Source organism: Myotis lucifugus, unplaced genomic scaffold (assembly GCF_000147115.1).
Source record: "Myotis lucifugus unplaced genomic scaffold, Myoluc2.0 scaffold_189, whole genome shotgun sequence".
Taxonomy (NCBI): Eukaryota; Metazoa; Chordata; class Mammalia; order Chiroptera; family Vespertilionidae; genus Myotis; species Myotis lucifugus.
This window is the reverse complement of record NW_005871237.1, coordinates 654,485-670,901: the sequence shown is the minus strand read 5'-3', so window position 1 is coordinate 670,901 and position 16,417 is coordinate 654,485. Positions and strand designations below refer to the sequence as shown.

Below are 16,417 nucleotides of genomic sequence, written 5' to 3'. Positions count from 1 at the left end.
CTCGAGGCAGTCGACTGGTTCTGAGGTGCCATGGAAAAGAGCAAGCCTGGTTCTTTCTCCGTCTTGGTGCTCTTTGCTTAGAGCAGTAGTTCTCAACCTTCCTAATGCCGCGACCCTTTAATACAGTTCCTCATGTTGTGGTGACCCCCAACCATAAAATTATTTTCGTTGCTACTTCATAACTGTAATTTTGCTACTGTTATGAATCATAATGTAAATATCTGATATGCAGGTTGTATTTTCATTGTTACAAGTTGAACATAATTAAAACATAGTGATTAATCACAAAAACAATATGTAATTATATGTGTGTTTTCCGATGGTCTTAGGCGACCCCTGTGAAAGGGTTGTTCGACCCCCAAAGGGGTCACGACCCACAGGTTGAGAACCGCTGGCTTAGAGTCTACCATATGGGTAATCGATGGGAAACATTTGTTGTTCACGTTTCATAGATGTGATGAAGCTTTTTCTTGCCTGTTTCCAATAAACTAATTTAGCTGCTCATTTTTTGAGGCTCTCAAAAAGAGGGAGTGGTTATATTAACCATTTGGCTCAATTTGGGGTTGATTAGGGAATTTAGAGATAATATATTGGAACAAATCTGACTTTATGGACCTGTCGATTTTTGTGATTACTTTTGATATATGAACATGAACTCTGAGGAAAAAGATTTTTTTGGTGTTTTTTTATATTGAAAATTTGTTACTATAGAATTTTTACATGTTATTTATGAAAACGATTTCAAGCTGTATTGTGCAGGAAAATTCCCTAGAGAGTCTATAAAACGCAGGTTCCAGGACCCCATTCCAGACCTATTGGTGTTTTGGGTGGAGACTGAGTTTGTATTATACACAGATATCCCAGGTGATCTTGAGGCAGTCTGTGGTCCAAATGACATTAAGTAACTGAAGTGGGAGGAAAGTGTTTACTGGAATGAAAAAAAAGAATCATGTTCCATGCTTTTCTCTTGCGAAGAAAAGTACAGCACCAACATTAGCTTGAATTAGAGTACAATAATAACCATGCAAGAATACAGGTCATTCTGAAAATCACAGATCTGGCAGAGACTTTGGGAAATCATCAATTCCTCTGGATTTTGAAAGTAAACTATGCAAGTAACATGGGGAAGCACAAACGCTCAAAGTGGAGTGGGGATTGGCGAGTGCCAAGGAGGGCCCAAAGCCCTTTCTTAGATTGACTGGGCACCTGCTGGTTTTCCAACCTCAATGACAGTCTATCTCTCCCCTCCATATATTAAAATAATACTTTAATTTTTCTTTTAATGAAAAATGAGTAAATTGCCATCAATACTAAAAAACAAAATAAAACACATATAAGCAGAAAGGGAAAACAAGCAATCACGTGTAATCTCACCATCCGAAGATAGTTACTGGTAATAATTTGGTGTCTATAGTATTCTGAACTCTTGCTAGAGACAGAACCCCAGCTGAAACTACCTTGCATTAAAAAAAAAAAAAGAAAGGTATTGGCTTATGAACCTGATAAATCCAGGGTTATACCGTATTTAGTTTTAGGCTTGTCTACATTCAAGGACTCATACAATACCATCAAATTTGGTTCCTGTCACTTCTTTTTTTTTTTGGTGTCTCTTTTCCTCTCTGTTGGCACTGTTCTCAGGCAGGCTCTCTGATGATGGCCCCCACAGTTCCGGGCTTACATCTGATTGGCTTAGTCGCCTCAGGGAAAAGAGAGAAACTATTTTCCATAAGTAAAACACATGCTCCAAGATTGATCCTAATTTGGCCCATTTTGGGCCATGTGCCTGCCCTCAAATCATTTAATCTTGTGAGAGGAATAAAAAAGTGAGTGGGCAGGATTAGGTCCTTCTACCATTTACATATTCAACTCATGTATGTCAACTCCTCACCCCATCTACAAATCTTCTGTACCCCTTAGGAGAAAATGAGCCCTCCGCACTCTGGAACACAAGCCCCGCATGAGCTGGCCCTTGGCTCACTTTCCTGCTTCACGTCCCCTATTCTTCGCCTTTTCACTCTGCTCCAGTCAACGCTGGGTTTCTTGCTGTTTCTCAAACATTTCAAGCATGTTCCCCACTTAGGGCCTCTGTACCTGCTCTCTTTGCTTAGGAAGTTCTTAGAAATAGCTTAGATGTCAGTGTGGTTTGTCTTCTCACCTCACTAAGTCTTTGTTCAAAGAGGCTTTCCACGATCCCCAACTCAGAGCAGTACCCCTTGCCACTCTCTGCCCTGCTTTCCTCTATCATGGCCCTTACACTGGCCACAATTAGGCAATAAAAACCCTATGACCACTTACAGTTATAAACACGTCCTCGATCCAGTCATTTATCATTTCAAGTCCCATGATATAAATAATATAAACTCAAAATTTAATGCGACTTAGCATTCTCCTTCCCAGCTCCAGCTGGGATCTCTCTTCTGGCTGTTTGTTTACTACTTGCTCAGCACTTAGGAATCCAGCTCTATGTTTTCAAGGTTCTGCTCTTGCCTCCAGGCAATCCTGGGCCCAAGACATCAGATGACACAAGCTCAGCCTTCTCTTTTGCATGCAGCTTGGCCTACATCATGCATCCCTGGTCCTGCCAGACTCTGGGAGTACAGCTGGCCGTGCTGCCACCACTTGTCACCTCCTCCATCAGCACCTACCCAACCTGGCTATGCCTCACCCCAAAGATCTCACAAGGAAGTCCACCCACTTCATTGTATCCCTCAACTGCAGGGGACATATGTCAAACTTTATGGGGGTTTCCATTGATGCCCTACTCACTAGAGTTGAGGTGAGGACCAGGCACCTCCTATCTTCTCCTTCGAGGGGAGCTCATAGCACACACACTTCTCTCCAGAAATCCTCTTCATAAACCGTTCTCCTGATATCCATAGTCTCTACATCACTGGAGGAGAGTGAGGTATTCGCCAGCTTTTAGTGAAATCCTTTGAAAATTTGCATGTTGATTTGGTTTTGTACATTAGAATATGATGTTTTGGTCCTTCAGCAGAGCTTCCATTTTTATATCCTGTTACATAGTGGTAAGTGCTATATGAAGAAAATAAAGCAGCGTAATGGAATAAAGGGGCATTGGGAAAGTGCTGTTTTATTTTCCTGCAGAATAAAAACAATGTTACATGTATTTAATTTTAAAAAGGTAATATAGTCATGTGAATCAGACATGAAAACTTCTTTCTTTCTTTCTTTCTTTCTTTCTTTCTTTCTTTCTTTCTTTCTTTCTTTCTTTCTTTCTTTCTTTCTTTGACATGATCATGTTTGCTTTTAGCAACAACCACTTGAGCAGCAGTGTGGAGGCTGATTTTGAGAGGGACAAGGCTGAAGTCTGAGAGATCAGTTAGGAGACACTTTAAAAAATATTTATTTATTTATGAGAGAGAGGGGGGGGAGAGAGAGAGAGAGAGAGAGAGAGAGAGAGAGAGAGAGAGAGAGAGTCCAAAATGTATTAAAAAGTACTCCCCTAAAGTCTCCTTTCCATCTCAGTTCCCTATTCACCACTATCTGCCTAGGAAACCTCTGTAAATAGGTTTTTTTTTTGTATCCTTATATAGTTTCTTGATATAAACAAGCAAATAGAAGCATACATTCTTATTTTAAGCCCTCCTTGCACAGACGGTAGTACACCACATACACTGCTTTGCACTTTGCTTTTTACATAATTGTGTATCTTGGAGAGCTTCCCACGTGAGGACTTGGAGATCTTCCTCATTCTTTTGTATAGCTGCAAAGCAATAGTCCAGTGTATGAATGTTCTATAATTTATTTAACCTGCCCCGTTGATAAACATTGAGATTGTCTGCAATCTTTTGTTATTCCAGATATTGTAATGAATAACTCGATGCATATATCATTTCCCTGCGTGTGAATGCGTCTGGAGGATAACTTTGTAGAGGTGGGATTACTGGGCTGAAGGGAATACGTGTTTGTGATTTGGATCACTGTCGCCAAATTGCCCTGCACCCGCTCAGCCTGTATCCAGGGTGTTAACTCTGCAGAGCTGACGTTTGAGCAGCAAGCTGAATATCAGAATGGGGCCATCCAGGTGAAAATCTGAGGGAAGATCACTCTAGGTCAACGGTTCTCAACCTGTGGGTCGTGACCCCTTTGGCAGTCGAACGACCCTTTCACAGGGGTCGCCTAAGACCATCCTGCATATCAGATATTTACATTACGATTCATAACAGTAGCAACATTACAGTTATGAAGTAGCAACGAAAATAATTTTATGGTTGGGTCACAACATGAGGAACTGTATGTAAAGGGCCAGAAGGTTGAGAACGATTGCTCTAGGTGGAGGGAGATAGGGTAAAGGTCTGAGGCAGAAACCAGCTCAGCATGTTGGAGAGATGCAAAACTGCCAGTATGGTGGGTGTGTCATGAGGGGGACAGGACAAGAGGGGGTAGAAGGGTTTAGCAGAAGCCGGATCATGTTGACCCAGGTTGGGAGTTTGGATTTTATTCCAAGTGGCATGGGAAGTCATCATAGGGGGTTTAAGTGGGGAATGAGGTGATGTGCTGTCCATTGTAGAAGATTATTGATGGCTTTAAAAAAAAGTCTTTGTCTTGGTCAACAGAGCAGACTGAATCCTAAGTGCAACATAAACAGCCATCCTTAAAGCCTCTTCTCAGCAAAGATCTAAGAAAACTGTAGATGCCCAGGGGATAGAAGGCAAGTAGACTTGAGGTGCTAAGAGCTAAGTCACACCACAGATCCATATCATTCGAGTGCAAATAAAGGAAAAAGAAAGGAAAAGGATGCCTATAGGGAAGGCCTAGAACCATTCTGAATTCTATCTCTCGCCTCCAGCTGCATGCAGATGTTTTTATCATTCACTCCCTGGGTCCTAGGTTCCCTAGCTTGGGAATATGACCCAGATTATCCGGTTGTGGGGAGCTGATTTTGACTTGATCATACATAGTTCTTCCCTTCGGTTTCCATAGCCATGATATAATGACAAAGAGACAAATAGAAAAGTTAATGTTAACTTAATATGTATTTTGCATAGTTTCACATAACATTACATTTTAAGTCAACTCTCAACTCTCTAGGATTTTCCCTGGGAATATATGGAAATAAGAAAATAACTTCTTCTGTCCTGACAGTTGGACAAAATAGCAATTAATCACCACCAAGTCAATGCCAAGGGGAGAGGTGCCAGACCCAGTTATGGGATATGCGTTTTTATGGAAATGCTGACTTACTCCTCAGTTGTTTGGACATCTCAGTCAAGTGCCAAGTGCCTCTGTTTGTGTCAGGGCTGCTCATTTTAGACGTGCTACTTGGGAGGGCACTGCTGTCTCTGCCCTGGGTCTGCTCTGAGAGCAGGGACTTTGTTCAGTGCTGTGCTTTGGGCATAACTCTCAAAGGCCAGCAGCTACTCGTCTGTAGTGGCCTCTCCCACGCTGCGTATTGATACTGATGGAGCCAGACAACCTCTGTAGCCCCCAAGATACTTAGAAACAAGAAGGAACCTCTAGGGGAGGAATGAAAACCTGGAAGGGCATCGATGGGCCTTTGGAAATTCTACTGTGATGGGCAGTAGGGGGTTTGGACTCAGGCAATTTAATTCTAAGAGTGCGATAAGGATGAATTGCACCATCAAATTGGGTGGCTTAACAATTGCCTTCTCTCTTCATTGTGACCAATATTTTCACGTCTAGAACTTTCTGGTAATTATTTTATAGAAACTTTTCCCATCATACTGAATTGTCAAAACTCAATTATAATATCTTCATTCTAAATATATTTTTCAATTCCAGTAGACTTTTAAAACTCGTGGCCTGCATTTGACCTACATATGAATTCCTATTTCGAAATATCATTTATTTAATGTAAATTATTCCCAGAGCACACTGGTGATTTTCTTTGGGCACATAATCAGATACATTTGAACCTCTTTTTTCCCACATAGGTCACTGGGGACTTTATTAACATGCTCTCATTCCCAACAAGCTATATTATAACCTTTTATTTTTCCAAGTAGAGATTTATGAACTATTATGGTCATTTTACTTATTCATTTTGGCCAGGTGTTCTATTTATTCAATAAGCATTTGTTGTCATGTATTTTGTTTCACACCATGCTAAACAAGTTTTCCTCATTTTTGTCATCTTTATTTTTTTTCTTACTACTTTACTTTATCACCCAAGGATATTTTTCCATTGACTTTTAGAGAGGGTAGAAGTGAGAGGGATAGAGAGAAATATCGATGTGAGAGAAACACATCAACTGGTTGCCTCCTGCATGAGCCCCCCACCAGAGAATGGGCCGGGGAGAAGCCTGCAACCGAGGTATGTGCCCTTGACCGGATTCAAAACCGGGACCCTTAGGTCCGCAGGTCGACGCTCTAGCCACTGAGTCAAACTGGCTAGGGCCTTAATTAATTTATTTTTTTAAATAAAAATATGCAAATACCTCCAAGATAAAATGAAATAACTTTCTCCCAGTGTTTTACTCCTAAATGCTAAAGTGATTAAACCAAACAAAACAAGAATAAGTTTTGGCTGTGTCTTTCCTCAGCCACCTTCTCTGGAGGTAGCAAATGGCATGCTCACAGCCCTCTGAGGAGAAAGGTGCCATTTCCCAGCTGTTGTGGGCTGCAGAATTTGGGGAATTCTTCCTGGTGAAATAGCTTGGCCTGGACTAGAGCTTACCTTTTTAACATTTAGGGTTCTATGCACTCTGCCCTCAAGAACAACTGTTTTAGCTTTATAGGCTTCCCTTGCTATCTGAAAGTAGAGTTTCCATAAAACCTTTTGTAAGCCAAAATGGCATAAAGAAGCAATTGCCATTAATTCATATGGAAGATTTTTTGAGAGTTCCCAGACACAAAACCCAATGCGTACATTTTTATTTTGTGTACCACAATCAAAAGGCTGATTACATCCAGTTTTACACCAAGATTACTCCCTTTTTAGCTCTATAAGGCCTTTCTGATATCTTGGGACACATCTTGCTTTAGGCCACACAAAGTAAATTGAGATAAAGCACAGATACAAAGTTTAATGCTGAGATGCTGAGTGGACTGCCAGCAGGAAGGTTGGCGGGGCCCCTGTCACTGCCCCTCCAGGTACACACTACCTCTATAATAGCTCACTGCAAAACAAATGCTATTTTTGCTTTCCACCTTTTCTGTTAAAAGTGAAAGTCCTCTTCAGGTTACTCTCAGTTAGCAAAAACAGGTACTAATGTAGGTCTTTCATAAAAGTGAAGTGGTGTAACATAAGCTTTTGGAAAGTGGGGGATACCGGTATTGGAAGAAAATTCTCTCAGTATGTGCACCAGTTAGGTCTTTCATTTGCAAGCAACAGAAACCAACTCTGGCTGATTTATCCAGAAAGGGTTTTGTTAGGAGGCTAAAGGAGGAACTTTAAAGTTTAAAGGTGGTGATTTGAAGACAGACATTTACCTCTCTGCTGCCTCCCAATAGCTCTCTAAATGACAATAAAGGGCATAAAAAAAGACATAAACCCACATGTTAAAGGGAATAAGAGAGGTAACATCAGGAGGCACACACACACACACACACACACACACACACACACACACACACCCCTTGATATTCAGCCAAGTCCCAGCTCTCCAGCAACTCATGTGAAGAACTAAACTTGATAAACTGGCTGTTTCTTTTTTTAAATAAATTTTTATTGATTTCAGAGAGGGAGAGGAAGAGAGAGATAGGAACATCAATGATGAGAGAGAATGATTGATCTGCTGCCTCCTGCACACTCCCCCACTGGGGATCGAGCCCGAAACCTGGACATGTGCCCTGACCGGGAATTGAACCATGACCTCCTGGTTCATAGGTCGATGCTCAATCACTGAGCCACACTGGCCGGGTCTGGCTGTTTATTTTTATTATTGCAGAAGGCACGTTTCTATCTACTATGTAGAAAGAGATAAAAAGGCTACTGGAGAATGATAAACCTCACCATGATTATTTCCCAAAGATACATTGACCATATTTTTCAAAACCCAAATGAGGATATATGGCCTGTGGGATGGAATTTGCTGGGTTTTGGCTCCCAGGACCTTTTTGGGACTTTAGATCAAGCTTGGGGAATTTTCCACTGCAGGAGTCCCAAGTACCCAAGGTAGAAGGCAGAAAATTCCTTTTCCCTGCCTTCCTCATATTCTTCCAGGGTTGGCTGGCATAAGAACAGTGGGAGTTGACAGGCAGACACACGCCCATGGACTCTGATTCAGGAAGGAGGGATGTAGGTGCACTTGGAGGGTGGAGGCTCTTGGACTTGAGGGTGGTAGTGAGGGAGGTGCAGGGCAGTGGAGTCTTTCTGGGAACAATCCTGTATGATTTGGGCATTTGTTCCTGTGTGGCAGCCTCGAAATCCATCTTCCTGATCCTGTCTGCTTTCAGGTAGGCCTTCCAGTCAATGGCTTAGTTCAAAGTCATTCCATCATGTTTTGGGGAAACATGTCCTTTAAGAGGTGGGTTTTACTTTACTTTTTGTTCATTTACTTGTTCACATTTAAAGATTTTTGCATACCATACCCAAAGTTTAATCAGGAATCCTATCTAATAAAGAGGGAATATGCTAATTGACCCTCACACCATCGCAAAAGATGGCGGCACCCACAGCCAATAAGGAGGGAATATGCTAATCAACTGCCCCACCCTCAAAGATGATGGCACCCACAGCCAATAAGGAGGGAACATGCTAATTGACTGCCACGCCCTCAAAGATGGCAGCACCCACAGCCAATAAGGAGGGAATATGCTAATTGACTGTCACACCTTCAAAAGATGGCGGCACCCACAGCCACAAGATGGCAGCGCCCAGTCCCCTCAGCCCTGCAGTGGGGTTAGTGAGGATGACCAAACGACAGAACAGCAGGCTGCGTGGGGTGACCAGGCCAGTGGGGGGGGGGCCATGAGGGGCAACCAGGCCAGCAGGGGGGGCAGTTGGGGGCAACCAGGCTGGCGGGGGGGGGTGGGTAGTAAGAGGCAACCAGGCCAGCAGGGGGGGGTGACCAGGCCGGGAGGGGGGGCAGTTAGGGGCGATCAGGCTGGCAGGGGCGGGTAGTTAGGGGCAACCAGGCAGGCAGGCAGGTGAGCGATTAGGAGCCAGCAGTCCAGGATTGTGAGAGGGATGTCCCACTGCCGGTTTAGGCCCGATCCCCCCCATGCACAAATTTTGTGCACCGGGCCTCTAGTACTAAAATAAGTGTGCTACTGTAATAGAATTCTACATAGCAGTGAAAGTGGAAAAAAAAACCCCTATTGTTATATATCATATGAACAATTCTCAGATGTAAGTTTCAACAAAAGAAGCTGACACATATCAACATACTGTGAGTCTATTTATAACAGGTTATAATGAGGCCCTTGCCAGCTAGCTCAGTTGGGTAGAGCATCCTTCCAATAACACCAAGGTTGCTGGTTTTATCCCCAGTCAGGACACATACAAGAATCAATCACGGTATGCATAAATAAGTGAAACAACAAATAAATTTCTCTCTCTTTCTCTCTTTTTAAAATCAATCAATAAAAAAAGAAAGTTATAATGACAGGGCAGCGGTTATCAACCTGTGGGTCGCGACCCCTTTAGGGGTCGAATGACCCTTTCACAGGGGTTGCCTAAGACCATTGGAAAACACATATATAATATTACTTATTGTTTCTGTGATTAATCACTATGCTTTAATTATGCTCAATTTTTAACAATGAAATTGGGGGTCACCACAACATGAGGAACTATATTAAAGGGTAGTGGCATTAGGAAGGTTGAGAACCACTGTGACAGGGGAAACCCAACCTGTTATTCATCAGGATATTGATGAACTTGGGAGAGGCACAAGCCTAGCTTCTGGGATGCTGATAATGTGTTATTTCTTGATCCAGGTGGTGGATATATTACTGTTTTACTTTGTGAAAACTGTTGTACCAATGATTTGTGTACTTTTCTGTATGTATTTTAACATCAATGAAGTTTTCCCTCGCCTTAATTACATGTTATTTTTTACTCCACATCTCTTATCAATATTCAATCCAGCACATTGCTGATACAGTTTAATAAAACCATTTATGATGTATTGCTAAGTCCTCCAAGAATTAGCTTTTTTGATTTTTTTTTTTTTTAGTTTGAGAAAAAAAGTACCAATATCAATACATGGGGGGATTCTAAACATATTCTATACCTAAGGATTGGATTTCAATTTATTCAAATGAAACTAAAGATCAGCTTGACAAGGTTTACTATGCCAGGGTCCTTAAAAAAAAGATTTCAAGGGGGCTGGAGGGATTGAGCAAAAAAGAAAAAATAAAGACAGAGAACTCAAGGACAACAGTGTGGAGATGGAGGAGGGTATAAATGCTAGGAAAGAAAATAAGGAATAAAAAAATAAAATCAGCACATAAAAAAAAAAGCTTGAAAGAAAAGACTTCAAGCTGGTGAGTGCTTAGGACTGCGCTCTCTCAACCTCTGCATGAAGACTCCCCCAATCCCTTTTCCCTATCTACACAGGAGTCTCTCCAACTGTAACTCTGAAAACCTGGCTTCATGGTCATGGGTCTGTGAAGAAGCCTCATTTCAAATTCACAAACAAAAATGAAAAGAGATAACTTAAAAAAAAAAAGGTACTTTCACATTATTTCACACAGCTCGGGTCTGGGGGGGGGGGGGGGCGGCGGGGTGAACAGTGATTAGGGAAAAAAAAAAAGGAAAGGAATGAAAACACCACGGAGAATCACACCAAATCAGGAGCAGACAAAGGCAGCCAGAACTATCTTATTTATTATAAAGATACACCGTGAAGAACAGACCTGACTGTATACGGAAGCCTGGAATGGTACATGCCAAAATGTACAGTACTATACATAAAAGTGCATTGTCACAACAACAAAACGTATTTTTTTCTCCCAGACCTGTAAAAGCATCCCCCTTCATTTTCACCTCAGAGCCAAGGGAATGTAATGATAAGAGGCAGCACAGAGAGCAAAGGCAAACAGGAGGGTGTCAGTGGCAAGCGGCAGGGGTGTGGAGAGGGAAGGGTGGGAAGGGAGGGTGCAGGGAGAGTGACTGTGGGGAAGGCACAGTCACAAGGAAAACGAGAGTCTGATGACAAGGCTGCAAGAGGGGACAATACTGAGCACTCGAGGCACAGGAAGGTGGGGATGGAGGAGCTGGGAGAGAGTGGAGGAAGTTTCAACACTCAAGTAGGCAGTGAAATTGGAGGTGGTGGGGAGAAGAGGGGGAGGAGGCCGGGGCAACAGTACAGAGCCAGGCTAAAACTCCTAAAATAGAAAGGCACTTTCACATGTACATACTACAGATGTACATTGACACAATTAGGTAACAGTCACAAGCAGGAAGCTACCAGTACTGCAATTGATCAAATGGACAGGAAAGGACAACACTGATTTAATTAAGTGGGCAGGAGCTACCCTTGAGCCCCTAGGTAAATAGCAGTCTCTCCTGTTACACAGCCACTCACTATAAACAGCTATAATAACCGTCACACGACACACTGAACTTGGATGAATGCTCTAAGGGGGCATTCACAAATGCACGGTTTATATATTTTCTTTTACTAAACAGCTTCTATAAGCATTATGGAACCCAGTACAATTATTTAAACATACAAAATTCCCTACGTCATTTAAAGATACAGGTACCCATCTCGATTATGCCACGTAGACTATTTTTTAAAAAGTATACTAGGGTGAGTGACAGCTCCATTTCCAGTTTGTTTTACTGATCTGAACAAAGCTGTGCCAACCACCCTGCACCCAGCCTCACACCCCAGCCCAGCTGGTGGTCAGGTTTTCAGTTCAGGGGGTGATTCCATAGGAGCTCTATTTACACATGGATAAAGCCTTCACTTGAAAGCCGCTCATGGCTCGGGGCCTCTGCGGTGGGTTACTCAGAGCAAGACTCAGTCCTAAGCGCATTCCCTGCACTCATGGCCTCTCGCTACTGTGTCACCCCAAATATGAAGTCTTCTACGCCCTCAACGGACCCATAGGTTCTTAATTTTTATTTGAGGCTGTAGTGATCAGATTCAAGTTTCTTCAGTTTGTAGACCCCAGGGGCTATGTCATTCCCCAAAACTCAGGAGACCAGTACTCTCCCCACTTTCTTCTTCTTATTGATTAAATTATAAGCCCATTTTTGGAAATGGCAAAAGTACAAAGACAGAAAACGGAACCGATACAATCTGACCCTTAGGGCTCTATACCCATCGATAACTTTCACGCTCATTGCAGTAGGTGCAGAGGGGCACTGTTGTAAATGATCCTATGGAGGCTCAAGGGGCACCGAAGTCAGATCATATGTGAGAAAACATGCAATTGAACAATAGCGGTGACACTGAACATGAACATGGGGCTCTACAAAGGGCCATTCAACATGTTGAAATAATTTAGAGCACTCATTAGACATATGTACTAAGTACCTTTCTCTCTATGCTAATCCACACCCTGACCCAAACCAAAGGCCAACGTGGTAAATCTAGTTGGGTGAGTTCCATGGAGGGGACATGAACATACAGTGATATCAGCTGAGAATACATATTCTTGTGTAAGTGGAGTCAGGTAATCTTTGTAGAACCATCATTTCCCCATTATCAAAACAACACCCTTCCCAAGCTGCGCACCAGGACCAAGACCCTTGAAACTGCAGGCATAACATCTCAGGACTCACTTCCTTTCTTCTTTCCTCATTCCTGTGCCTTCCACCTCCCCGCTGTGTGCTACCCCTGAGGCTGTAAGGCAGGCCGTGTACCAGGTAAAGTCTCTCGCTGCTGAAGCTTTGAATGCGCTTACCGGGTGTTAATTTGGATATGTTGTGGTGGCCACCATGTCGTACCCCTGGAATCTGAAGACTTTTACTAAACAAAGTAAGGACAGGTGAGTCCCTATTGAGTTCTTACTCACTCTGAGTCACATCCTTCCCTGGGAATTGGGGGAAAAAGTGCCTCAGGGTGACAGCAGGGATTTAGGGGGACAGCAGAGACAGGTAGAGTAAGGAAGGGATGGGAGAGTATTAGGAGCCGTCTCCTGGAAGGCACAGCCTCGGAGGCTCCGAGGGTCCAGAGCAGCATGTCCCCTGCCATCCCAGATGGCCAGTGGCAGAAGGGCAATCCTCATCCCTCACAGGTGCAGACAATGAGAGGAGACATGGGAGGACCACCAGGGGAAAGCCTGGAGAATGAAGCTGGGAGTAAGATCTGAAAAGCTGTAGTTAAAGCTTATAGAAGAGGCCCCGCCCCTCCCCCTACCAAATAATACATCCAAACGCCTTTTGATGCCCTTTGTTAACATCTTGCACTTCCACCAAAGATGGAGAATGCTTTTTAAGAATCCTTTTTATTTTAATTTCTAAAAGATTTAACATTTCCCCTCCCTCCTCTATTGCTTCCACCTTTATTCTTTGCTTCTGTTTCCCCAGATAGCGACAGAGAATCAGCAACCAAAGTGGAATCCAGAAAGAACTGGGAGACTATTTAGGAAAGTTTAAATTTCCTAGGGGGTTCGGGAAGATTGTTTAAAAGCGTTAGTGCTATTCAAAGAGTGGTCCTGGCTGTCTCCATGTGTCCAAGGTGCTGAAGGACCACAAAAACTCAAGAGAAATGGGGAGGGGTTGGACAAGATGCTGAGCTGGGCCTTTTCCAAATGGGCCTCCCCACCCCCCAAACAAAACAAAAACATGGGTGGTTCTGAAAATGAAGAGGTTTAAAAGCTTACCATTCTTGGAAATACTCGGAAAAAAATTCACTATTCAAAACAATTGTGAAATTAGGCTGTAGGCAAGCAACCGGAGTGTGACTTTGAAAGGAAAGTATCTCATTAATTTAATCTCTGTTTGCATTAGAATGATTAGGCTGGCAAACTGAGGTAGAGATCAGTCATGATCTTGATTTTAGTTCAAACCCTCATTCTTTCCTGCATGATGCAGTCACCAGTGGGCTGATGAAGTCCATACTGTGTAATTCTTAGGTGGGCATGTGATTGGCTACCAGTTTGAAACCACACTTAGAAGGAAATCAATGGTGGTCCGGAGGGGTGAGTTCTGGCCACCCACTTATCATAAAAAACAACAGGTCTCCTCATCAGTAAGTTCAACGATAGAACAGATAAAATGCTCATAGGCTGACGGATGATATAAGCTGCTGCTGGTGGGGGAGTGGTGATTTGTACCTTTGCAAAAGCAAATTAATTCAAAGCAACCTTCTTAAGATAGAGGGAACTATAGCATAAAAATGGGCTAAAGAAAAATTGTCAGAGAAAGAGGGCCCCTCATGGAGCTAGGCGACTATGTGAATTATGTAGAGACCGTACGAGAAAGGAAAAGGGAAAAAAAAAAAAAGTCCTGGTTCCAGGGTATAAAATCGGGAGGAAGTGATCCTGGAACCATGAGGAAATTCTCCCACCGTGGCCAGCACGGCGCTTACTCCAGTACCGTGGCCAGTTCTAGGTTGGCTCAGAGAGACAGAAGGAGAGGAAAGGTGGGGATTCAATTCAGGATCGTCTGTTCTCTGCAGCATGTTTAAAGGAACCAAGATCATTTGGTCTGGAGAAGAGAAGGCCGAGTGGACCGAGCACTGTTGTGCTGCTTGCTTTCTCCATTTCCAGAAGGGAGAAGCCCGGGATTGAGGGGAGCTGGGAATGTTTTCCAGGCAGTCACTGAACAACAGCTCTTGGGAGTTGTTTGTGGAGCAGTGTGACCAGAAAGTCTTGAAGACTAGACAGCTCTAGTCCTTTGTGAATGTGAAGGATGGAGCTGGAAATCTTCTGGGGCCTGGTCAGGCGCGTGGAAGGAGTCACACTGGTAACTCTGGAGAACTGCCTCCCTCCTCTCCCAGGTTTCAGGTCAAGCAGTAACTACAGAGGCTCTACCCTCTTCCGCTGAGTCTTTAACCTGGACCCAGGGAAATGACTTACTGTGAAAGAGACACTCATCCACTCATTCAGGCCGTGGGTTGAAGGTCCCACTGGGAATGTCCATCCCACTGTGACACCTGAAAGTCTTTAGTGTGAGCCAAACCCTGTCCCCCTACATGGAGCCAGAGGCGCTCACTGTCAGCTACCAAACAATGCCATCACCACCCTTTGGCCATGACCCCAAGTGCCACAGACCAGCACTGGTTATACTCCAAAGCCTGGAACTCAGATTCTCGTGCTTTGGGACCCAGGCAGTTCTGAGTCACCCAGGTTGCTCTAAACCCGAAGCGCTATACAATGCGGAGAGCAGAGTGGTGTTGCCTTCGTTACAAATGGTGCAGCATTGAATTTTCAAGTAAGTCTAAGTGAGTCTATTGTCTTTAAAATGACATATGTCCAGTTATTAAAAAAAAGAAACTACAAAATACAAATGCCCGTGTTAATTTAGCTAGTCTTAGACGTTACGTTTGAGAACAGAGGAAAGCCAGAAGATCTCCAGTTCTAAGCACAAAACTATGGAAAGTTATGGATCGTGACTTGTCACTAATCCATTTTCTTTTTTTTAATCACCTCCCCGGATGACCTTGCCCAGTGGTTTTCACATTGTGCAAGACTTGTCTGTAGGACCCTGGGAGGGAGGCGCAGGTCCTATGGTAGGGTTTGTTTTTGGAAGAACAGCAGGTTTTGGCCTTAGGGCTGGAGGCTTTAGCTGTACGCCCATTCTGGGGGCCACCATAGGTTTGAAAGTACTCATCGTGTCACTGGAGGAGCTAGTGCTTCGTCGAATCTGAGGCTCTGAGCTCCTGAGGGCCACGTTGTGCAAAGGGCTGAGAGATTCGGTGGAAGTGGCGGGGGTAGGGGAGTTTTTCACTTGTTCTAAGGTGTCCAGAACCACATCGGGGGCGTGCTTTGCTGTGCTCTGTCTCTCCAGTTCTCGGAGTTCATTCAAAGCAGTGTTCATCGTCTCTTCAATATCCTGTTGTAACATCATTAGGAAGAGAGAGAGAACAAACTGATAATAAATACTCATGTATAGAAACACATAATTTCACTTCCAAGCAAACAGGCCAGCATTTATAATAACCTGAGCCTACAACCCAATTCTTTCTTATATATAAACACAAAATATATATATTTTTATTTATTTCAGAGAGGAAGGGAAAGAGAGAGAGAAACATCAATGATGAGAGAAAATCATTGATTGGCTGCCTCCTGCATGCCTCCTACTGAGGATTGAGCCTGCAACCCAGGCATGTGCTCTTGATCGGAATCAAACCCGGGACCCTTCAGTCAGCAGGCTGACGCTCTATCCACTCAGCTAAACCAGCTAGGGCAGTGGTCGGCAAACTGCGGCTCGAGAGCCACATGCGGCTCTTTGGCCCCTTGAGTGTGGCTCTTCCTAAGCCTTAGGAGTACCCTATTTAAGTTAATAACAATGTACCTACCTATATAGTTTAAGTTTAAAAAATTTGGCTCTCAAAAGAAATTTCAATCGTTGTACTGTTGATATTTG

General features: G+C 43.4%; 1 protein-coding gene across 3 annotated transcripts in view; it reads right to left on the bottom strand.

Moving 5' to 3' along the window:
• Positions 1–10,737: 10,737 nt before the first annotated feature.
• SRGAP1 (SLIT-ROBO Rho GTPase activating protein 1) overlaps positions 10,738–16,417 on the bottom strand; it is a 257,728-nt gene continuing 252,048 nt past the window's right edge. For 2 of the 3 annotated variants that reach the window (XM_006096847.3, XM_006096848.3), the window contains exon 22: positions 10,739–15,880. In XM_006096847.3, the coding sequence (XP_006096909.1) occupies positions 15,503–15,880 (378 nt within the window). In that variant the 3' untranslated portion in view covers positions 10,739–15,502. Of the gene's footprint in view, positions 15,881–16,417 lie in introns of all 3 variants that reach the window. The other variant, XM_023760672.1, reaches the window with a different exon arrangement.